Source organism: Seriola aureovittata, chromosome 10 (assembly GCF_021018895.1).
Source record: "Seriola aureovittata isolate HTS-2021-v1 ecotype China chromosome 10, ASM2101889v1, whole genome shotgun sequence".
NCBI classification, from domain to species: Eukaryota; Metazoa; Chordata; class Actinopteri; order Carangiformes; family Carangidae; genus Seriola; species Seriola aureovittata.
The window spans coordinates 15,948,790-15,973,614 of NC_079373.1; the positions used below are offsets into that span (position 1 = coordinate 15,948,790).

The 24,825-nt window shown below is 39.2% G+C and overlaps 3 protein-coding genes across 13 annotated transcripts; 1 reads left to right on the forward strand and 2 right to left on the reverse strand.

The window, feature by feature from the left end:
* Positions 1-130: 130 nt before the first annotated feature.
* On the reverse strand, positions 131-7,084 carry sephs1 (selenophosphate synthetase 1). Of its 5 annotated transcripts, XM_056388204.1 has the most exons (12): positions 6,720-6,941; positions 6,165-6,287; positions 5,455-5,563; positions 4,842-4,964; positions 4,613-4,709; positions 4,155-4,258; positions 3,914-4,021; positions 3,615-3,769; positions 3,395-3,485; positions 3,209-3,308; positions 2,260-2,472; positions 131-1,478 (listed from the first exon to the last, which is right to left on the reverse strand). In XM_056388204.1, exons 4-12 carry the CDS (start codon positions 4,935-4,937, stop codon positions 1,264-1,266), a joined length of 1,179 nt encoding a protein of 392 aa, XP_056244179.1. In that variant the 5' UTR covers positions 4,938-4,964; positions 5,455-5,563; positions 6,165-6,287; positions 6,720-6,941; the 3' UTR covers positions 131-1,263. The 5 variants fall into 5 exon arrangements, with proteins under 5 accessions (XP_056244179.1, XP_056244180.1, XP_056244177.1 ...); XM_056388205.1 differs by lacking the exons at positions 6,165-6,287; positions 6,720-6,941 and adding an exon at positions 7,047-7,062; XM_056388202.1 differs by having other exon boundaries at positions 6,165-6,941.
* A 622-nt stretch (positions 7,085-7,706) lies between these two features.
* On the reverse strand, positions 7,707-13,035 carry bend7 (BEN domain containing 7). Of its 6 annotated transcripts, XM_056386382.1 has the most exons (10): positions 12,737-13,035; positions 12,063-12,140; positions 11,626-11,982; positions 11,214-11,333; positions 10,772-11,124; positions 9,967-10,074; positions 9,661-9,778; positions 9,441-9,554; positions 9,146-9,187; positions 7,707-8,585 (listed from the first exon to the last, which is right to left on the reverse strand). In XM_056386382.1, exons 1-10 carry the CDS (start codon positions 12,798-12,800, stop codon positions 8,527-8,529), a joined length of 1,413 nt encoding a protein of 470 aa, XP_056242357.1. In that variant the 5' UTR covers positions 12,801-13,035; the 3' UTR covers positions 7,707-8,526. The 6 variants fall into 6 exon arrangements, with proteins under 6 accessions (XP_056242357.1, XP_056242356.1, XP_056242355.1 ...); XM_056386381.1 differs by having other exon boundaries at positions 7,707-9,187; positions 11,214-11,330; positions 11,626-11,979; XM_056386380.1 differs by having other exon boundaries at positions 7,707-9,187; positions 11,626-11,979.
* Positions 13,036-14,545: 1,510 nt separating this feature from the next.
* On the forward strand, positions 14,546-21,388 carry prpf18 (PRP18 pre-mRNA processing factor 18 homolog (yeast)). 2 transcript variants are annotated; one of them, XM_056388046.1, is made up of 11 exons: positions 14,546-14,728; positions 15,658-15,735; positions 15,966-15,992; positions 17,432-17,533; positions 17,624-17,737; positions 18,153-18,299; positions 18,430-18,498; positions 18,743-18,883; positions 18,983-19,054; positions 19,155-19,310; positions 20,530-21,388. In XM_056388046.1, the coding sequence occupies exons 1-11, from the start codon at positions 14,663-14,665 to the stop codon at positions 20,608-20,610; spliced, it is 1,053 nt and encodes a 350-aa protein (XP_056244021.1). In that variant the 5' UTR covers positions 14,546-14,662; the 3' UTR covers positions 20,611-21,388. The 2 variants fall into 2 exon arrangements, with proteins under 2 accessions (XP_056244021.1, XP_056244022.1); XM_056388047.1 differs by lacking the exon at positions 15,966-15,992 and having other exon boundaries at positions 14,547-14,728.
* Positions 21,389-24,825: the final 3,437 nt, after the last annotated feature.

Below are 24,825 nucleotides of genomic sequence, written 5' to 3' on the forward strand. Positions count from 1 at the left end.
AGCATGTGAGCATTAATAAACAGAAATACAAATCATTAGAAATGAATTCATCGTACTGGTAACTTTCATTACATATTCAAACAATAAAAGTATCACTTTTAATGCTTCAAAAAAAGACAGAAAAACAATCTATTATAAGAGAAGTTTATTATAAGAGGTGGGGGGGAGGTTATGTTTTGTTCCTGATATCCATAAGAACATTTACAGAGGCATTCCAGATTCATTCCTGCTATTAGGATAAACAAAAATGATCTGGACTTTGATCAGCTGGAAGCTTCTTTACACTAAGTCAGATTTCTCTCAGTACATCTTATGGCAACATTGAGAAAGCAAAACTAAATGCACCAGATCCTGAGCAAAGGCAACAGGCAGCAAGCTCACAGATTAGGGCAATTGCAGACTGACAAACTTTTTTTCCCTTTTATACAGTTGCACAATTCTGATTATTGGGAATGCAGATGGTAGAGGGTCCATCTCCTGAGGGCCATGGTCATTTCTTCTCATCTATGACTTTAAACCGTGATTCATTTATGACTTGCATCAGCTGTTTATGTTAACATCAATCCGCAGTTATATGATGTAAATAGATAATGTCATATTTGACTTAGTTCATTCACATGACTGCAGCTCCCAAACAGCGAGAACAAGCCGTCTTCTATTTGAATATTTATTAGTTTATGTGGGGACATTACAAAAAGTCAAAGTAATAAAAAACAAACCATTCTGGTCACACTCAGTTTCTTTCAAAGCATCAGTTACAGCAATGAACTAATACTAGGCTTTATAACTGTACAAAGTGAATGGACAAACAAAAAACACCATCACATCACCTTGATGTTGCTTATGAGAACAACTTTAAAAGAGGCAACAGACTCCAGACTTCCTAAGATTCAAAATGAATCAACAGTATCAGATTATTGTCTTCATCATTCTCTCACCAGAAGCTGCCTGCCAGTCAAGCACATTTAACATAACAGAATACAACAGACACAAAAGGCATATGGATTTTAAGTATGCTCTATTTCTTACCAATTTTTATCATGGGGATACTGCAGGTTGAGTCCACTGGGTGGTGACATGCTCCCCGGGCCACTGTGTGGTGTGTGTGCTGTTTTTCATGTAGATACACGCCAACCCAGTCTTTTCTGTGTACGTACTATATTGTGTATATATTTCAACACTCTAGGATGGTTTTGTAGTTTATGTGTCTAAAATCACTCAACAGAGCTTTTGGGTTCCGGTCTATGATTCAGCCAGTGAGGATTAAGAGGTTGCACCAGGAGTTGGGTTGACATTCTGCGTGGCAGCTTGTGGTGCTACCTCTATGATCCGAGGTTTGTCAATGATGCGAGCAGTGCGGTTTCCTTTCTCTACGATCCCGATGATCCACGCTTGGTGGCCCTCTCCATATTTTGGAGATTTGATCTCGGCACAGAAGCGGGCAGCCTGCTCCCGGGGCAGACAGATAAGCAGGCCTCCTGCAAATGAAAGGACATTTGGTCAAGTAAAATCATGTTTTTTAATGTGTAATGTTGCTGATGAGTCCTCAGTTCTCTTACAGTCGAAGCTACATGTTGCCTTTGATACTGATGCACACAATGTTGTTGACAGGCTCAGGTGTTTGGTGATAATGGATGGCGCTGCAGTGCAGTGGTTGTCATCCTATCTTTCTGACTGATGTTATTCAGTCTCTATAGGGATTTCTGTCTTTTTGGGCTCCCCTTTCCATTGGTGTCCCTCACAGCTCATTTCTGGTTTTCCTCGCATTTTTCCATATATCATAGTTCTTTTTTTTTTTTTGCTTCCTTGCTTCAAATATTTCTTAATTATAATCTGTTGTTACCATGTTTTAGTTATTCACTTTATCTTGTCCTAGCTACAAAATTGTATTCACATGCCATAACAAATTATCACTGGAAACAACATTTGAAGTAAACTGGCTTCACCTCATGTGATGCATATAAAATACAGACTCAATTTCAGATTTTGTTCATCTTCACAGTCCATACTATACAGGCAGGACTCTGAGGTTTTCTGTCCAGGGCCTTACAGCCTGCTCCTTGGCAAAAAGACCAAGTGTGACTGAATCTTTGTAGTTATGACTGCCAGACAGTGAACCAGCATTTTATTAATGTTTTCCTGTGTTGTATATTTTGTAATATTATAAAACACTTTCTGAGGCTCACTCAAAAAAACGGCATGAGGTAGAAAAGTTAGGTACATTAAATTAGAAGGAAATAACCATGAATCTACACACACCTGATGTTTCAGGACAGGTGCCGTGCATGAGACCAAACATGTTCCCACAGGCCTTGGACACTGCAGCCATCTTGGCCAGCACTGGGAGGTTGTGGATGACAAACGACACTTCACTTCGTTGTTGTCGTGCCAATGTCTGAGCGTGGCCAAGGATGCCAAAACCTGTGATGTCGGTGGCTGCGTGGGCATTGAAGGTGTGCATGAGACCAGCCGCTACAGGGGAAAACAGAGAGACTTAGAAAGGCATCTGGAGGATTCATTTTCTTGATCAGGGATATGGACTACTCTGTTTTCATGGCTGAAGATTAGTCAATGATATGAACAAATACAGATTATTCCGTGTGTGTTAACATTCACAAAGACTGTAACTCACTGTGGGCCAAACATGCAATCTTGAAAGCAAACAAACAACCATTATGATGACAGATATTGCAATTCAAGTATTAATCCTCAAGTTATTTATAAATTAATAATAGGCAACAATAAAAATCTGATGTAATAAGGGCAACAAAAACAATTACTAGAAACCTATTGTGTACCCACACTTCCAACCTTGAAGAAATATTTTTTGGCTTCTGTGTGACCAGGTCCCAGTTTATATGAGATGACAATCGTGTGTTGCAAGCATGAAACTATAGTATGCAACTACTATCTCCCATGAATTCTTTTGTATTTGAAAGTAGATTAGTAGTTAATGGTTTAAGTTAAAATTGACATTATTAGCAGAGAAGAGACTGAGCAGCAAAGGGTGCAATACAGCCGAGCTGCAGCAGAGGTTGCTGCTGTTCAAAAACTCAATGCTTCTCTGGCAAACAGCTGCCGTAGTTATGCTCAACTTAGCATGGTAATTTAATTGAAAAATAATGACAAGAACCAAAAGTTCAACAACACTGTGCAAGGCAGTTATGACTCTGAATCAATTATGGGGACACATTCATAGTGGTATTACCTGTCCTGTTGAGCCGAGCCATGTTCATCATGGCTTCATGGTAGGCCAGCTCTACATCTTCCTGGGTTACCACCAGCTTGATCTTGTTCCACTTCTCAGGCTGAGATATTGAAAAAAATTAGTAGTCATCCTTAAAAAACAATAACTCTCCAGACATAATTATTCATGAGTGAGCAGCAGACTTACAATATCTAGCCACTGGTGTACTGCAACGGCCACTTGCGTTCCAAGTGGCTTGGTCAACACCAACACATCTCCTGGCACTGCATTGTCTGGCCTAAGAAATGTCCAACATGGCATCATCATGATAAGTTTCATTTCAACAAAACTAAACATTATTCTTAAGCAGCAGTGAGTAGCTCAAACAGCAGAAGTAAGGAAATGTGTAACAGAGACTCATTCCTACATGATAAATTCGTTAGGCTGGCAGACTGTTGTAGCAACTCCTCCCATCACCACCCAGGGGTTGAGCACCGTCTGTCCTCCTGTTACAGATGTGCCTGCCTCCTCTGAAGCATCCTTGAATCCCTGGATGATCAGTGGCATGACTTTGTCTCTCTCCTGTAAAAACCCAGTGAAGTCAGAGCAGAAGCAGAGAGTACGGTGGAATATAACTATAACTACACTGATAATTAACACAGTTGGTTCTTGCAGATATTTTGCCAGACACACAAAAGTGAATGCATCAACTGACATGCCTCTTACCTTCTCTGACATTTTGTTGCTGACTCCCAGAAGCATCAACATGTTGTCACACTCTGTCACTCCCATGGCGTACAGGTCACTTAGAACATTGGCACAAGCAATTCTCCCCTAAAAAATAAATACAAAAAATTAAGCACATGAAGGGTTGGGTGTGTAAACTAGGCCTATATCTACAAAGAATATAAACAGTGACATCCATCCATGTGTCGCATGTAAAGCCCTTAAAAGAGGAGATCCATACCATCATGTAGGGGTCATCCACAATAGGATAGATGTAATCTGTAGTCTGGACCAGAGAAAGGCCTCCATGTCTGAGAGGTATCACACAGGTGTCCATACCTATGCCTTCAAAAATAAAAAAGGCTGTCTTTGTGATATTTTGTAAAGGTTTTTGATGTATGTGTGATATAGTACTGTGTCCCCATCCCCTTAACAAAAACAATACAGTCAGATGGCTTCAGGTTGTGCAGAAATTGACTGCTTGGCTTTAATGTAGAATGAAATGATGCCATCCCATGATATTTTAGTGTGTCTAAATGTCACATAAAGACATTTCTTTAACATACCATATTTCACTCATCTTCAATGATTTTTTTATACCATACATTTTTGGGTTTTTCCTATTGACCAATTAAGCATCATTACTATTACGCACTTAGTGTATTTGTTATAACAGTGCTATATGAAGAGCATAATTACCTAATCGAGGCATAACTGCCCCCAGGAACTGTTCATCTTCTTGATAGTGGTTCTCCTGTAGGGTTTCTAGCAGCTTCTGTAACACATCTTGCGGCACCTGTGACCAGAGAAAATAACCACTATTTTAACACATTATTTTTTATGCCACATTCTTTATCAGGCAGAATGCTTAATTGATTTGTACAAAGACAATAAGGCATCCACAGTAGATTTTGATAAGAGAGCCAACCTTGCAGCCTGTGCCCTTGAGCTCAGCAAAGCGTGTGAGCCTGAAGTTCTTGTCCAGCTCATAGCTTTCGGGGTTAAAGGACTCCCTCACGGACATGTCTGAAGAAACTCTGGGCCCTCACCACTAGGACCACATTAATGACCGGGACAGAAAAAATGAAACAGGCGATTAGAAACACACACTGGGTGTCACAGAGGACTGGAGGAAGATTGTGTTACTTTCAGAGACTTTAAATAATAGTAAGTTTTTTTTTTTTCATCCGTTCATTCCACACATTGCAATGTCACCTGTGCACCTGCACAAATGTGCTCTTTTGTGCATCATTTCAAATGAATCATGAATCAAAGAACAAATAAGTTTGAACATCTGTACAGTATGAAGCAGCAGCACTGCAATGAATCCTGTCTTTGTGCAGCTTGTAATATCAATATTTTAAGACTGCGTCAGACAGCTACTGATTTAACTCTGCTGTCATTTTTGGGGCTGCAACTATATTTATTTTCATTATCAATTTATTTACCAATTTAAGCAATTAATTACTTACTCTAAAATGTCAAAACACAATGAAAAATGCCAGTTAAAATCAAAATTTCATAAAAGCCCTTGGTAATACCTTGCAATGTTTCTTGTAATGTCTGTCCAATAGTCCACAATCTAAAGATATTCAGTTTACAATTATATAAAACGGCGAAAAGCAGCAGCAAATCCTCACAACTGAGACACTAGAAAGAGGAAATTATTCAAACAATTAGTCATTCAACAAAATAGTTGCAGATACATTTTCTGTCAGTCTACCTATCCATTGACTAATTGTTGTCATCTTTTTTCCAAGTGACAGAAATAACTAGAGAGCTGAATTGACACTGAATAATAGTAAGTAATAATATTTTGTATACAAAACGTTAGGTACACCTTCTGAGAGCAACACAACACCAGAACTTACAGCTACAAACTTGAACAGAATTAAATCACCATCTCTCTGGCAAATGATGATCAATTCTAAGTTAGTATTTCTGCAGGTCTACTGTACTGGACTCCATTAGCTTACTCTACATATGTTTGTTCCTGATAAAAAACAAAAAAACAAAAACAAAACAAAAACAAAACATTGATATTAACTAATTTAAGAATGGAACAATGGAACTTATGTATTTTAATGATCAGGCACAGGGTTTATTGAATTCTGTCAGTTTAGTGAGACAGAAAAAGCTGGTAGGGGTTACTGGAGTGTAAGGTTTACACTAGTGAATTTTTACAAGTAACAAAGCACCACATCTAAGACTCTTTCTACAAACTGTGGCTGGCACACACACACACACTCACCACTGACAACATAAAACTTCACAATGAGCTGGAGCGAGCTGATCGACTCTCATATTTGTAGTTTCAACAGAAATAACAAACGAATGATCCACAATGACATGCCTGTGGGAAACACTTGGCCACCTGAAAGACAAGCCAATGAAGTTATTGTTTACTTATAAACCCGGTTTGTGGTTTAAAATGCTGTGAGTCACTGAGGGGGCTTCGGTTAGTAAACAGTGGGAGTGTTCAAGAGACAAAATGTTGCCAAGTTCATTCAACCCTGAGGCACTGGCTGACAATATTAGCGCTGCCCAGAGGTAAACTTGTCCATTCTGTGTATTGGGCCCTACATTATAAACCACTGGGCTCTCAGCTTTGAGATGTATATGCTGACAGTGACAGCGGCATCTTTCACATTTGTTTGTTTTGCTTAAAATGCAGTTCTCGTTTCGGTGCTAGCTCTTGCTAGCAAACGCTGATCCATGCATGAGGTGATGAGCATAAGCATCTCTGAGCAACAAAGAGCAAAGAGCGTCCGGGCCGGCGAGATGTAATTCATTTAAAAACACACACCGTGCACGTTGCACTACAAATGTGACAACAGTTGTGAAACATAGTGCCAGCTCGTTGCACATGTAAGTTAAAAAGTTGCCGTAGACCGCCGAACAAAAATGTCGGCGGCGGAAAAAATTAACCCTTTCCTGTCCCTCGCCATGCGATGTGTGCAACATCAGACTTAGTATCAATAAAACAATGCTAAACATGCGACTTGTGCAAAGTTTGTAATGATATGGTGCAATAGAAGTGTTTACAACTGCCCTATATGCGATTTTAGGGCCAAAGCGGAGTTATATTCTTGCAACATTTCCCCTTTAATTGCTCTGACCAGTTTATCCTTACCAGCTTCACGTTAGCGGTGGATCCCGACAGAAGAGCGGGGACTGCACCACAATGCACTGCGGCTCGAATCGGGCGTCTTCTGAGAACGCCTGACAAAAAGGGAGGCATATTTGTCTTCTGATCCAGGACTAAACTACAAAAAATTCAAGCTATCACTTATAATAAACTATATTTTGATCAATATATGTATACGGCCAAGCATCATCTTCATAAAAAAATATTTGTGTTGCAACACAAAGAGGAAACTCACGAGATCTCAAAGGGTCCTATGCCTGCACAGTGGCGGCTTTAACATCCCCTTTAACGAGCTGTGAAGTCTGGCAACAAAATCTCTACAATGGAGTGTACCTTTAATTTACTGTTTTCCCTCCAATTGCTTCCACAGCACCAAAATATTGTCTGGCTCAAAGTGTAGCTACTTTAAAAACGCTGAGGTTTGGAAACTTTAATTTATGAGCTTATCTTTTGATAATAATGGGTTACTATGGCAACTAGTGTTTAATTACACTGCTATGTTACATTAGGATGATACTGTTTATCAATTCTTGGGCCTCTTCAGGCAGAAATTTATCAATGTGTCACTTCTATTTGTCTCATTTCTTATGTTGTTAATTAAACTGTCAGGCATATAAACACAACACAAAAACGCAGTTGTGAAGAAACCATATTTAATGATGGAAACAACTATTCATTTTATATGCACTGTGAGCAGAAATGAAAGAAAAATTATGTATTTCCATCAATTCCATCACAATATTCACAACAATATCACTGATATGCATAGCCTAGAGATTCTAATCATGAAAAGAAACATTATTGATAGATTACTGTATTTTTTTATTATTATTATTTTTCAGTCAGCCTATCAACCCATTTTTAATTAGAAAAATTGGCCAAAAATACATCAAATGTTTACTTTAATGTTTGGAAAAGAGGCGGATGCGGCACTGCACATTACACCCATTGAAGTACTGGTCACTTAAAAGGCACAATCCACAATGGGAAACTTCCCATAACATGTAATTTGTGCAAAATATATGAATGCTATACTGTTACAGTACTTTGTCTCGTTTTAGGCTTGTGACTCCTCCTAGTAATGACATATTTGAACTAGGCAATTGTGCTTTTAAAGCTGTCGCCTATAATGTAAACTTCTGAACATGAAAATGACCTGACATTGCTTAACCACTGTATAGTTCATTGTCTGCTGTCACAAATCCCAGATCCAAGTGGTTTCATATATGTCAAATGAAAAGCCTTAAGGATTACAAAAGGCAGAGTGTGTGTGAGAGTTTGAGAGAGAGAGCAAGAGAGCGGATATCATTAAGCAGGCTTCTTCATTTGGTCCTATTTTGTTCCCTTTACATTCATAACACATAGCAGCAAAGGAAATATCTAAAGTGGCTAAATGCATCAAGTTAGAGAGGTAATGAAGACAATCAACTAATCTGCTCTAAGGCCATGGTGGCAGGTCCTTCAATCAACCAGTCATGTTCATCACTGTCCCCTCCACACTTGCAGGCTTCTTATAGTCGCAGCCTATAAAGGAAGGAAGAAAATGTAATAAAAAAATAATAATAACATCACCAAAAAAGCCTCAATGCATTTTTTGTGAGAACATAAAGACAACTGTGTTTACACATTTGGTGGCTTTTGTCTCATAGGTCTCATAGCCTTCCTTGAAAGAAAAAAAAAGAGACAGCAGGAAGAGAAATGCTTTTCTGACATCGAGGTTGGAATGGAGAGGTGAAAGAGAGGATATGGTGCATGGTGTGAAGATAATTAGCTGACATTTTGGGAAGCTGCGTGAGAATGTCAAATGTCACAGCGGCAGCGTGACAAAGACATATGAGCCAATAAGCAAGCCAGTTTGTGTGTGTGTGTTGTGACAGCGAGGTGGAGAGAGGTAAAGACATTGTGGGCTCAGAGGGGGGCTGATGGAAAGATGTTGTAAAATGGGAGCACTGATGTGAGGGGAAAGGTGCAGACACAGGAAGACAAAAGTAGACAACTGAATAAATGGGTACAATAGTGTGTGTGTGTGTGTGTGTGTGTGTGTGTGTGTGTGTGTGTTAGCTGCCCCTGTGTGTGATTCCTACTTGTAGAAGGTCCATTTAAGGCTTCTTCTGCTTCTGCAGCATCTGAGCAGCCAAATGAACATGAAGATTTACCTGATGCATTCACAGACCTATTCTTTGACTGGTAAACTTTATAACTGACTTATATAAGTAAACTTATTACTTTATGATAATAATACAGTAACTTTGTTTGACCATGCTCAAAAAACACATTGCATAATAAAAAAAGATAAATTGATACCAGATAGAATATAAATATACAGTTTAAATTACTACAAGAAAAGTGTAACAGGCAGACTCTATAGCAGCACAGTACCTCTTTTCAGCCTCCTCCTGGCAAGTTTGATCTGATCTTGAAGGATCTGCACCCAGTCTCGTGGCCCAGGCAACTTCTCTATTCTGTGTTCAGTGCAGTATTTCTCTGTAAACACTGGATACAGTTCACACAACTATATTAATGTTTCCCCAAAATACTGTGTCATGATTGTTCTACCCAGCTACAAAGATACAGACTGAAGTATCTTTCTCTCACCTACCTTTAATAGCACCCACAATATTCTGATCCAAGCCCTTCCTGTTATCATTGAGTCCTCTCTTTCTTTTACCATTTGGTAAGGAGTTGGCCAGGGTAGCATCATCAAAGAAGGCACACACCTAAACATAGTATCTCCATGGTAAAACACTGCTCAGCCTTTATTGAACTTTGCTTATTATTAAGTGAATTGATAGAAATGACTTTTTAAAATAAAATGCAAGTATCAGGTGATGCAACATGACTGTAATGACTGTTAACCATAATAAAAGCGCCAAAGAATACGCTTTTAAAAATTGTAGCTGCGCACCAGTTTCCGGAACAGCAGGCTCCCAGAGCGTGTATAGTTGACGAGAATGGAGTCTAACTGAGCCCTTGAGATAAACACGTCATAATCCTCAGCGAGACGCACCTCAGACTGAAAAGGAATCAAATAACACACAGTGTGAATTGTGACGTATCATGGGGAAGTAGCAAATCAACACATAAGATTAATTCCATTTCTAGATGGAAAAAGAACACAAACTGTTCAACATAAATCATTACCACGAGTACAAGATAAGTCATAATGTTGCTGCAAAATAAAGCATTAGGATTATGATGCAAAACTCATACTATTACAAAATTGAATGGCATGCTTTTTAGCCATGGAGAACGTTGTGTTCTGCTGTCCATGTCATAAAAGCATGCCATCTGACAAAGGCTCTTGATATACACAATGATGTTAATAGATTTTAAATTGCTTAAATGGAGGCCAACATACTAAAGAGAGAACTTTTTGTAATAAAAAACTATTTTCTTATTTCTGTATCTTAATAGGAAATTGGAAGAACATTAACTGCACCTATTTCCATCTGTAATCTCTATGATTTTTAACATGTATGTTAGGCTGAGTTATAATAGAAAAAAACATATCAGATTTCTTCTCAGTGTAAATACAGTAAATATATACATTTAAATTCCTTATTAGAACCAATTCATTAGACAGAATAAGTTCAAATGTATGAGTTTCTGAAGGAGCGATTGTAATACTGAAATCATAAATTAGCAACAAATAAAGCACAGAAAACACACATGAGCATATATACATCAATGTACACTATTATGTAGGTTACCTCCAATGACTGTGGTTCCCTTATCTGGTTCAGGAGAGGACTGTGCGTGTTGTTGACAGTTACTGGATTGTTCTGAGGTGGCAGCACAGAGACCTCAGAGGAGACGGGGTGATTTTTGGCTGTAGATGAGTCTTTCTCTTTTTCAGATACCTCCCTCTTTCCAGATTCCGCAGGTGCGACTATAGGTGGTGATGCCTCCAGAGGGGTAAGAGCAGCCCTTCTAGTGCTAGACACAGTCAGTGGTGCCACTTTATAGATTGGCCTCCTTTTGCGGGGCCTGCGACGAGGAGCAGGTCCTGGACCGAGGCGAGTTTGGCATGGTGAGGCTGTCTGCTCCTGCCTTTCCAAGGATGCTAGAAAAAAGACGATAGCATATTATATTTTCACTCTCTCTCTTTCTGTCTCTCCCACAGCGTGTGAGTATGTGCGTTCGTCCACTGACCTTTTTGAGTCTGCATCATTCTCCTCATGGCACGTAGCTCCTGCAAAATAGCTTGCAAGGTGCCCTTACAGTTACACATACAGCAGGCGGCTTCTGGCACAGCAGGGGGTACTACATCTGCTGGAAAGTCAGTGGTGCATTGGTTAGTGATGGTTTTCTCAACTACGTATATCTGTACGGGCACAATGTGCTTTCATGCAATATCTCTGACAACAAAGGTTGCACTGTATAATGTAGGTCTGCATATATGTGTTGTGTGTATAAACTTGCCAAAAACACCTCCAAGTGCCTGCCTTACACAAATACCTCAACAACAAAATGCTTGTCTGCTGTTCAGCGCCAGACATGATGTCCTCTCTATTTTATGAGAACCTTTTTTCATGTCCTCTTCACACATACTCGGTTACTGTACCGTTAGCTTCATTCACTTTGATTAAATGCTTTGTGCTGTTGAGGATCCTCAGGGCTTTGGAGCGGGTGCTGTACTGGCCACAGCCTGGACCGTTGGGGATGGGGGTGGATACGGATGAAGGAGAAGGCCCTGGGTCCCCTGCAGAGTTCCAGCTGTTGCTCTGGTGGTCCTCTGATACAAGAGACAAAGGTACAGGCTGATGTACCCATGCCAGGTGCCTCTCCTGGGACTCCTTTGTTAAGGTGTCCTGCTCTGTTCCCACACGCTGATATACCCTGCTGGTCTTATCACTCAGAAGCCTCATCATGCCTGTGATTTGTCTCTTGATCTCCATGCCCTCATCCCCCAGCCAAACTACTTTGAGAGAGAGGAGTGTTAGTGGAATTAGTGAGCTCTGCTATGTTATATCAGAAATGAATCCTTACAGTGGCACATACCATCAGGCACAGCAGCATCCTTAGGCTCTCCGTTGGCATCTTTACAGCTGGAATTCACCATATATGACGGTTCATAATCTGAAGGTAGAACAGCAAGGTTACAAGAAATATTCATATGACAATAATCAAATAAAAACTTGATCTCATAATAAAATGTATTTGATAGATGATTGCAAGAATGGTGTTTCGGCCTGTTGCATTTTTATGATGAAGCTTCATGTGCTTCATCTGATGGGGACTGTGATGTCAACCGAGGCAGAAAGCCCCCAACCCCCCTCCCATCCCATGCAGAAACCACCACCTGTAGGTGGTATGAAGAAGTAGTGTAGTGAAGAGAGGTGGCCTGGAGCTTACAGCATCAGCTAAAAGTGGACAATGTTGCATGTTCAGAATGCGCAACAAATTTTCCTAATTAGAACTATTTACTGACTTAATTCATTCTTTAAAATCTAATCAGAATGAGCTATGTGGAGACAGATGTCCAGGGAGGATTTTTACGTGTAAGACTTGAATCGTTAGAGTTAGCTGTTGGTTGAAATCGAGGCACAGACTATGGGCATTGTCGTGGCCATCGCTTTTGTTTACAGAGTCGTCTCTGCTGGCACACAGCGCCAGACAAACACCCAGACACGGACGCGCGTCTTGCAAGGTCTTGCATTCATTCAGCAGCCTACCTTCATCCGTGACCAGTTTAAAGCTCTGTGACTTCCTTCTCCTCTTCCTTTCCCCAAACTCCATCTTCAGGAGGATTATTCACTGAGCCGTATGGTCGGAAATCGCTCTTCAGAAAGACGAAATCAGTGACAAGGATACACTCAGCAGAATCAGTGTCCGTCTGCCTTATTAATCAGTTAAATTTCTCCTCAGGCTGCGCTACAGATCCTGTCAACGGCAGATTTCCACCGAGTTATGGTTAAATTGACCTGATAAATGCTATTGTATCATCTGTTCCCGTTCCCAACATGATGCTGGTTCTTCCATTGCGCCATGTAAATAAATTAATGACTTTAATATTAAAAATCGTCACATATCCCTTTGCGCCACCTGATGGTAACGTTCTCATCTAAAAGGTCGAGTCAGACATTTGCCACTGTAGTGTCCAGATAATGGACTGGCATCTGAACATAAGCACTATTGAGAGCAGACTGAGAACATAAACTTTTTTTTCTAGATTCTGAAATTGGCACATGAATACTGTTAGTGTTGTTAAAAGCTACTAATTTTATAGATTTAAAATAATTCAATGACCAGATTTACACATTTATCAAAAGGGAGAGGCAGATGACTGCTTGTCCAGCTGTGTTCATGTTACATTTGTAAGAACAAAATAGGCAGGCAGGACTCAGACAGGATAAATCCACTTCCTTGAAGCATGTAGTGAATATCCAGATCTATCTGACGTGTAGCCTATATCTATATGACCTCGATCCAGGCAACTGTAAAAAGTCACTTAAGTGTCACTGGCAGAAAATAGGAGATAGTACTGAGTCACAATAAGGGCTGGCTTTAAGTTGGTGTCATGTTTTCTCTCCCATCAATTCATTCATTTTCCACTCAAAATGATTTCAAAAAGTTCACATTTAAACCCTGTTCTTGGAATAAGAGAATTCCCAATCACATATTCTCCATGATCACCTGTTAAAAGCTAAAACCTGCCAGCTTGCAGATGGGGCTGCAACATGAAGAAGGGAAGTTGTTCAGTGGACTATAGTAATAAGAATATAAAACAGTTACATAGTCAGTAAGTGAAACACGAGAAGTGGGTTGTTAGATAAATGCTGTGGCATGAAAAGAAGTGGAACATTGATCTGAAGCAAAACGTAGCAACATGAAAAATACAGAAAAGACAGAACACACATACATCCACAAAAATGCTGAGCAGTGGCAGACTCAGGTCATCTGATGGGAGGGTGTGAAAAAATATAAAAGGCACCTGATCAATTCAGTGAGCCCCCATCAGCAGAGAATAACAATGCATGTTTGGTAAAAAAAAAGAAAAAAAAAGAAAAGGCTGCATCCCTAATTAATATTCAGTCTCTGTAATAAAATACAGGGAATGGTTAACATTTTAAATGTGTAGACCTATTAACATCTGTGGTAAAAACATGGAACTGCTGTTTTGAACAGTCTTGAACAAGATTACTGAAATCACAGACACAGAAATGTGTAACTTTGGAAAAACAATTGTCCACTTAGCCAAACATAAAATGAGTGGGAGTTTAAGATTGCCCATTTTGCTGTTCAGTACCCTAGCCATCACAGGTTCATTGTTAATTTCCATTGCAGTACTTATACCACCCAAAGAAGAATTGTTTTTTTTGATTATAACCAAAGATGAGTGCTTAGACTTGAAATAATAAGTCAACGTTTAGAGTCAGCAAGTTACCTTTTATTTACATTACACATTACAAACATTATATTTCTTTTACTTTGAAACACAATCCATAAAACCGAAAAAAATCACTGAGGACTCTTATACTGAAATCCATTTATTGGGTAACTTCCGGTTATGGCGTTTAGGTACTAGCATCGAGGCAACCGTGTGCATAAGTGAGTAATTGTTGAAATAAACGAATAACGACAAAAATTACAGTCGTGAAATGGATATTCTTAAAGCAGAAATCGCAAGGAAGAGGAAACTCATCGAGGAAAAACAGCTTGTTGACGTGAGTTGCTGATTAAGTTGCTTGTTTTTGTTAGCTTGGTAGCCCGATTGCTAATATTGACTAGCATTAACTTAGTTCAGACAACGTTGTCTTTCCAAAATCATCGATGTTTTTATCAACACGTTTTTACAAATGTGTGGGTACAGCGCTGAACCTCACAGATATTACAAGATGTAGTTAACGTTAGTGTGTTAAAGATAGACATGTAATTCACGTATTGTTTAAGCAAATAGTTAATTAGCAAATAAATACGTAATTTAGCATTAACTTTACCACATTATCATCATTGTTGTGTGATAACCTTTAATGGTTAGCTGTGTCTGTCCTCCGTTTCAGGAACGCTGAGATTAAAACTACAAAAAATATATATACAAACATCCATTCAGTAAATTAATGTTATTGATAACATATTCAGTGTGATAGAAATATTGGATTATCCTTATGGATAGGTGATCCCTGCAGTGTTTCAATGTTCTTCGGTACTGATACAATGTTATAGAAAACGTCAGTTTTACTCCTGTTTTAAATGTACCATGTCACTCTTTTGATCACCTTTTTCATTACATTTGACTCTTAAATGTAACTACTTATCATGGTACCTTGTAGACTTCCTTAAGAGCGCTCACTTCAGTTCATGACACCTCCAAATCATGCCCACGTTCAATGAAAGTTGAACTTAAAACTGAATGTTGAGATATTGCTTTGCCGAAAAGAGTGTTTTGTTGTCGCATTTAGTTCAGCACAGAGAAAAAATAACGGTCAATTACTAGCCATTTGTATTAAAGCTGTATCTACAATGTCATTCTAGAAGGAAGGAAACAATTGCTGTCATGCTGCTCCAGGCTTAACCACGTGTGATCTTTTCATTGAACTGTACATTGAGATTGATTTGAAGAGTAAATCTATCTAATTATCTTTCTTTTTCCCAGGACTCGAAAAAATTCTTCAAAAGGGCTGATCTTGCGCGGAAGGAACAAGAAGATTACTTCAGAAGATGTGGATATAAGGTTGATATCAAGTCTCCCGCAATCTCACAAAGACACATCTAAATCACTTCACTGCCTATCTTCAGTTCAGTTTTACTTCATATTTAGTATGACAACCTAATACTGTAATAAAACTTTTTGCCAGGAAACAAAATAAGGTCAGGCATTAATGCTCAGGTGTTCATTAGTGTATGTGTCTGTGTTTACTGTGCTGTTTTTCCCCAACCTGCCTCTGCTGCCTGCATCTGTAGGTTCAGAGAGAGACTCCTGAGAGCCAGGTATGGGATTGCAGTGTGAAAGTAGCTGACAGGATGCATGATAAAAGGATAAAAAACAATGTGTCCCAAAAGCTTCCACTTCCTTGGCATCCTTTTTGAAAGTTCACTCACTAAAGCCAGTGAGGATAAAAGCAGAAATAACATGGTGGAGACAACTTTATTTGTGAGTGCAGGTTGTTAGAAATAACCCCCTGGATGTTTTGTGAAAGCTGCTGAGATGCTGACATACACTCATCTCAGTCAGACAACTCAGTCAGTCTGTAAACATATACTAATTTGATATCAGGATATCAAATATATACAGAAATGGAAATTTTCACTCGGTCTCTGCTTACTGTGCTTGATAGAATTGGTCTGCAGTAGGTAATATTGAAAATGAATTTCATTCATCAAATTACATTATATGAATTTACTGAACCACCTCATGCATCCAATACTCCACCATTGTTGATATTTATGCTTTTTCTGTTTGTTTTATATGTGCAACAACCACTATGACAACTAGTCTATTTGCTGACTGGTCATGTGTTACAGCCTATTTGTAAACTCAGCACCAGTCACTTTTCAGAGAGTAAGGGAACAAGGAAAGGAAGCCACATAGTCAAAGCGGGACACAGCACCAGTGTGGATTTCAGCATGGAAACTGGACTGAAATTTAAGAAAAAAAAAAAAAAATTCTTTTGTCAAGCTGCACCTCTTATTTTGCACATAATCTGTGACAGCAGCTTTAATATTTAGACTGACTATGAGTTTTCCCTGGTTTTGTGTCACTAGTTTGCATTGCCTTGTAACAGCTGCTATATGGAAAAGGTTATTTCCCTTTCTACTTTGTGCAAGACTTAAAATGTCAAACTTATTCAGCTCTGCTCTTTGCACACATGCAGTATACATTGTCTATTTGAGCCAGGGCCATTGTTTGTTTTTGTCGTCTGTCTCTGTTTGATCTTTTAGATTGTGCTGTTTAAACCACAATCTAAGAGTGCAAGGATGCATGTGCCTATGAAAGCATGATCTGGTAGCATATTTTGAGTTTCTTTGTTGCAAAAAAAAAGAATAATTTTTGCCTGTGTTTAGGTTTTAGGTGGTGCAGCCAGAACTAAATGAAAGTTTTGAGATTAATGTAATATTCAATATGTTTGCTTTTACTGCAAAGTTATTTACTGACTTCTGCTACAAGTCACTGAATAACTTAGGTGAGATGGGAATGTAAATCAATGTACAATACATCATAATGATACACCTTCTCTTCAACCATGAGGTATCATCTAATAAGGACATTACAAATGCTTTTCATACATATCCCATTTGTATTAGTTTCATTTGCATTTGGCCAAAAACACTTTTGATCTTTTAATATCATCAAATTCTGCACCTTCAAATTACCTCCACATCCTTCCAATAACTTAGTCTATCTCACTTTCTATCTTTTTGCCCTGAAGATTGATAAGAAGGAGGAAGATGAGCCATCCACCTCAGCTAATCCAGTGTTAGAACTGGAACTAACAGAAGAGAAACTGCCAATGACACTGTCTCGACAGGAGGTGAGTGAATATGTCATAATAACACTTTGTCGTAATACATTTTTTTTCTATTTCCATATTACGTATGTGTCTTTTGCTATGTTTATGTAGGTAATTCGACGGCTTAGAGAACGAGGGGAACCAATCCGATTGTTTGGAGAGTCTGACTATGATGCCTTCCAGAGACTCAGGAAGATTGAGATTCTGACGCCAGAAGTAAACAAGGTAGGACTGAGACCGTCTGTGAGTGGAAACCAGTATCCAGATCCAGACAGAAATTCACACTGAAGTCTCTACTTTGGAAAATTGCATATCTCTATCATTCACACCTTCCTTAAAAGAGGCCTTTGACATATTTGCTTTCAGCATTACCTTTCTTTAAACTGTCACCATCAAAAGCAGATCTGTATTATTTTGTTCAACAAAACTGTTGACAAGTTCTGTGAAGTAGTGAAGCTGAGTTTTATTTTATCCCCACAGTTATTCACATGGTCCTGAGTGAGAAGAGGTGGAATTGATAGGGCTGCTATTCTGTCAAGTGATTTTTTAAAAATGGTTTTATTGTCCTAAATTTTAGACACAGCATGCTGATTGACATTACATTTTTGGTCCTAATATTTGCTGCTACTTCTGTGTCTAGGGCTTGAGGAACGATCTGAAAGCTGCCATGGACAAGATCGACCAGCAGTACCTGAATGAAATTGTTGGAGGAACAGAGCCAGGAGAATTGGACACGCAGCACGACCTGAAAGTACATGAAGAAAACACCACTATAGAAGAACTGGAGGTACATTGCACTGTGCACTGTGTCAAGAAAGAGAATTGAGTCCCCAACTGTTCAATAGTTCTGTTTCAGTCATGTCAAGCTATGAACAATTTTTTTGATTTTTGTCTCTAATATTGAAACTTCCCCCTAGGCTCTTGGTAACACGCTGGGCACAGGAGATGATGATGGAGACCAGGATGTTATTGACAAGTTTTTGAGGGTAAGACAAGAAAATCATGCTCAATCTTTAATCTAGAGGGAGCTGTTGGATAAGAAATGTTTACATCACTACTGTGGCTGCTATTCATGTTGTTGTTCTCTTCTGTTGATATCTGTTCTTGTTAAATAAAATACATTTTAATGCAACAAATCAAGACCAAATAATCATAATCTGTGTAGTATCTGTCACTGTTTCAATGCTTGGTAATATTCTCTTAATAGCTATGTTTCCTGTTGTATTCTAGTTTCTTCTTGGTGTTTGGGCCAAGGATCTGAACAGCAGAGAGGACCACGTGAAGCGCAGTGTCCAGGGCAAGCTGGCCAGTGCAACACACTCACAGACAGAGTCTTACCTCAAACCCCTCTTCAGGAAGCTCAGGAAGAAAGTAATATTTGTGGAGAGTAAAACAAGCTGCAAGATGTGATTTTTTGTGGTGTGAATGTTTCATTTCTAATAGTTTAAATTGCTTTATTATCTCTTTCAGAGCTTACCGGCTGACATCAAAGAGTCCATCACAGACATCATTAAATTCATGTTGGAGAGAGAATATGTCAAGGTTTGTCAAGATCCAATAACGGTGTTTTTGATCTATGCAGTCCCTTTATTATTACAAATCTACTGCTACATGTTTTAACAAATTTACATCTCTTTTATAGGCAAATGATGCCTATCTGCAGATGGCTATTGGAAATGCTCCTTGGCCTATCGGTGTGACCATGGTGGGTATCCATGCCCGTACTGGGCGAGAAAAGATTTTCTCCAAACATGTGGCCCACGTTCTCAACGATGAGACGCAAAGAAAATACATTCAGGTAAGAACCTGACATTATTCACTACAAATGATGGGATTTCTTTTCAGGACAGTGACTCTGAACAATCTAATAGCCATTGCAAGATCCTGGCACTGACATATAATTATGATCTGTGGACATCATATACACACGTTTCACAGTTATATGTTTACACTGCGCATGGAAAAGTAATAGAATTACTAAATATTGCTGAATGCCCCATGCTCAGTGCCAAAGCATCAGATCATTTTTACGCCTCCATGCCAGCGACAGCCGTGGCCAGAGACATTATCATTATTATGAGCATGATATCTCAGGAACACCTTGAGGGAATTTCTACAAATTCAAAGACGTTCACTTGAACTCAAGGTTGAACTGAACAGATTTTGGTGTTCAAAGGTCAGTGTCATTGTGACCTCACAAAACTTGTTTCTGGCCATAACTTAAGGAACTGATGCGCTATTAATGACAAAAAACACTTAATACCTCTTATTAAATTCCTTCAAAGTCTCATCTACATATATTATATAAGTGTAGACAGACATAGATGTAAACTAAGACTTGCCTGACTGGCAGGTGCATACAACTGCATGGCAGTAATTACAGTTTTCTCATCATTTAAATTTAGGAAATGCCATATTCAGGCTACTGTGAATTTTTCATGACAAATATTAATATGTTCTTACTTAAGTAATGTGCGCTATTTTTATAACCTCTTTTGCTTTTCATGGAAGCGTTCCATTTGGCTCTCATATTGGCTCTTACTGTAACAAAATTGTATGACTGGGATTAATTGAGGACAATTCCTATGGTGAACCCTAGTCACAGTACGGGACGAAATTCTACTTCATCACCATACCTGCATAAATTAGCGTTTGCCGTATGTTAATGTGTTTTAAACAAACTGCTCAGGTTTATGGACAAGGCCAGGTTGGAGGTTAGTGGATGGTCATATACAGTGTACATCAGTGTATCTCCTGAAACACTGTAATCATGACATATACAGATTAGCAAATGTTCATATGTCTAAAGAAGGTCTATTCCCCATGTTTGTGAATGTTTCCATCTCTGCCAACAACAATTTAGCAACATTTGATGAATTGGCTTAACATTTACATCATCCTATCTCTGTCTGTAAAATGAATTCAAGTGGAGTAAAATTGGTATATAGCTGACCATATTTTACACTTTTCAATGACAGCAGAATTTTTTTGTCTTGTTTTTATTTTTCTTACTACAGGGACTGAAGAGGCTAATGACTATCTGCCAGAAACACTTCACGACTGATCCATCAAAGTGTGTGGAGTACAATGCTCTTTAACTTAAAATTTCACTGTAATCTATGCCATGGCTGTCAGGTCCATCGTATCACTATCCAAAATGGGAATTTTTCAAAGCAGCTCAGTCATGGGTTCTGGCATGACCGAGGTGGTGTTGTGGCAGACATGTCTCCAAACATTGTATACCAGAGGCCTTCAAGTACACATGTATTTCACAGGAAAAATGCATAATTTAAATAGAATTGGGGTAAGACTAGTTGTCTGGAGTCTGAATTTTGCGAACTTAGAAGTCAAATAAAAATATCTCCGATTTAGCCGGAGAACGCTTAACAGCCCGCCCTTGATTTTCATTAGACTTGTCTTTGTGAGCTGATGCACCTGTCATGCCATTAATACTCACCAGTCTCAGTCCTTCTGAGAACATTTATGTTTATTGATGCTCAGAGGAGGCAAAACCATTTCTGCAGGAATATTAAAAAGCAAAAGGGTTAAACTTTATTTACTGCTCTTGGTGTAGGCTGTAAAATGATATTCCTTTTAATATTGGCTTACATGCGTTTTTCAAACAAATATTTTTGATGATGTTGCAAGCAAAGTGTCATTTGTGAAGCAAAATCCAGTAGTGTAAGTTTTATTACACCCGAGATGTTAGCGCTCTTTACACTATTGGCATAACCACTGCAAAGTCAGTTTTATGTGTATGTTTGAGTTGTCATGTTTTCAGCAGATAATGAAACCAATCAGTGTGTCTCTGTACAGTGAGAAAATAAAGTGTTGTTTTATTAAACCAACAACAATCCTGATGATTGTTAATTTTTATGCAGACTGAAGAGTTAATTTTCCCTTTCAAGATAAATTTTATTCCATAATTGTAAAGATTTGCTCTCTTAGCAGCTGGACTGCTGAATGGAACTATTTTTAGCCACCATAGTGTTTTTTTCCCCCCCTGAATATGTGTCTGTTGTGAATGTGTTCTTATAAAGGACCCTCCTCAGCAAATGTGCCACGACATGCTTCAGTAAAATTTTTGATTGCCCACTGTGTGACTTAAGAATTCATTAAGAACGTACTAGTCAGATGAAAATAACCAATTAAGGAATCATTGTGCTATTATGTGCTCTGCTGGATAGCAATTCAGAAAAACAACTAGATTTGCAACAACTCATTGCTAATGGAAACCTTTCAGTAGTTTGCTAAGATGGTAACATCCAGCATCACACACTGACCTTACTACTCTGAGTAACCATGGTGATCTAATCTGTTCCTTGTGGTTATAGTGTGTTCTCGGCTGCCTGAACCTACGTCACCACAGTTTCAGTCTGCCAGCTCTGAGCACGTCACTGCTTGAGACTCAGCTGGACAGGTTGACAGTTGGCAGTACAAATACTGTGAATTAGCACAGGATATTCCTCCTACAACTAGTCCACAATAAAGAAGACAGTTTTCTTTTAGCAGTGTGCAGAAACCTTTTGAGCTCCAGAGCATGAAATAACCAGATCAAAAGCCAGTACACTTGTCCGCCCATGGAAGCGCTACTCTGTCCTTGAGATGAAGTAAGCTGAATATTTTGGCTTCTGCCCAGTCTAATCTGTTGTGTCGCTGTCAGCTGTGTCGTTTGCTTAGCCAAGGCCTTGAAATGGTTCAAAATATTTGCAGTGTATTCTAAATTAACAAGAGACTTCCTTGTGTGTTATCATACCAGGAGGTTTGTGTGAGCTGTGTTATCTCCCTGACCAACACAAAGGAGATTTATTTTAGGTGGACATCCCAGTACAAAAGGAACTAAATTTCATTTGTAAACATAGTGAAACTACACAATTCCCTTTTAGATCATTACGATTACTCAGGTGCATATAGCAGAACAGTTTTGGAGGAGGAATTGTGTGAATGAGTGAAACCATCAGCACAACAGTGTTTGATGAGACGGGGAATTAGAAACCCATCGTATGACTTAGGCAGATGTCAGACTGATCACTCCAAAACACGTGAGGACATGCCTGGCTTAGGACAGTGGTGGAGGAATTGTGCAGGAAGGATATTTTGGGTGAGCAGATGAGGAAATGGCTTGCTGAGAAGAAAATGGGACTATAAAGAGGCATTGCATTTAGGATACGCTGCAGTTTTTGTGTGTATAAGGTCATAACAAGTACCACTGGATGTCTCCCCTGTTTTCAGAATGTACTGTCTGATCAGTGTTTTAAGAGTTTGAAGGGAAGCTACCAGTTGGACTTCTTGCTCCTAGCATTGATACATTTTGTATCAGAGTTAGCTGATGTGCTTCTGTGACACTCTCTGCCCTCTGTGAATTTCTCCGTTCAATCTCAAAACTCAAAGCTCTGATTCATGTTTAGTCGCTGCCTCTGTCTCTTGATTGTCCTCTTCATTCCACTTCAGCTTGTCCAGACCATTCAAAGATGTTGTTGAAGTCTGCAAACAACGCGGCCTCATCCCATTCTCTTGGCAGTGAGACCCTGTATGTGGAAATGCTGGTTTAATACCGCTTGAACTCCCTGACAACAATGAGGGTTTGTCTTCATTATGTGGGGGCCTAACTTTTCTTTCTCTCTCACTCTCTAATGACCTCAGATCTATGCACAGCCCCATTAATGGCTGTAAGATGTGGGCAAGCTGATTAAAAAAAAACCCTCTCTATGCTCCTTTTGTTCAGGCGTAGGATGGTGTTAGAGCAGGACGTGTCAGAGATCCACTAAGTGTCATTAACACATTCAAATCCAGAGGCTTCGTGGACGGATTAACTCCATAGCCCTTGTGTAACTGCATATATTAGCACGCTAATGTGAAAAAGCAGAAGTGTTGCTTAGATGCTTAATTGTTGAGTAGTGAATTAGTTCATGTTCAGGAAGTACTTGAGGTGGGTGAGATACTTTTTGAATAATCTCACTGTAGGTAAAAATCTACCCATAAAGGTACAGAGACATTATTTAATCAGGTTATGGATGTTTCATGCATGCAGAACAAATGGATGCAGACCATATATTTACCATGCTGTGCTTTCAACTCATTTCTGCATTTAGATAAAAACAACAGTTTAGTTCCATAAATTGATCGTCAAGAGCACCAACATGGAATATTTCAGCTCATCATTTTTGTTGATCATTCCCCATTAATTTCCATGGAAATGCTTTGTCTGTGGATGGGCCAGCTTGTAGGTTTTCAACTGTAATTAGAGCTTCATTTCTTTTTTCACCTGGATTAGCTGGACGGTATGATCGTTGCCAGGCACCTGGGTAGAGGTGGAAACCAATTACCGGTGGAGGCATAGTGTATCACACCAATATGTCTCCCCCTCTCTCTTTCTTCCTTCTTCTCTTTCTCTCTCTCTCTCTGTCTGTGCGTGTTTGTGTTTCTCTTCTCCATTTCTCCCTGGATCCCATGCAATTTAAATGGATTTATGGATTCATGCACTCTTTGTTCATAGTCGCAAACATAGAGGCAAATACGTCATATGAACTTCCCTGTCAGTCTCCTTTGAAGTCTTTGGCATATATCAGAAGTCACTTGGGTAAATTGATGTCATCACCACCTTCAAAAGTGCTCATTTTATTAGCAGGGCTCAAATGGGGCTTAAAGGTCAGAGCACTAGTTAAAATGTTAAATCGTATAATGAATGTAATGCATTGGGGTCGTTTGGCAGTGGCAGCTGACAAGAGGAAAAAATAATGGGGAATATTCCGATGGGAGAATATGACACCAAATGCTATTCATAGCGTCCATTTATTCAGCTCCTTTATTTGTTGTTCCTTTGTGAAGTATGTGTAAAAGGAGCCCATACCACCTGGGTAGGACAGGTGTAGCGGGGTCACTTGTGCATCACAGTGCAGATTATAAACAAACAAAAACATTAGCAAAATGAAATATGAAAAAACGTGAACAATATTTCTGCATTATCATCTCTGTTCTGCTATACTTTCAGTGTGCAATTACAATCCACCGTCAGCAGCAGCACCACAGAAATGCATCCTTTCATATCAATTGGCCCTGTCCTCTGAGGAGCCATCACCATGGTGAAGTGTCTTCTTGGCCACTGCTTCCCTTTTGTCTCAGATAGGACATGAGTGGAGAGAAGAAAGGAAAAGGAAAGATACACTCAATTGAAACTGAAATGCGAGGCACAGAGGGATATAGGAGGGATGAATGTGAGGCTTCCTACAAGCTGATGTGATTTGCGGAAACATTTGCCAGCGTCCCCCTGTCCTCTGGCTTTTCTCTTCATCTTTTGCCAGAAACTTTAGAGT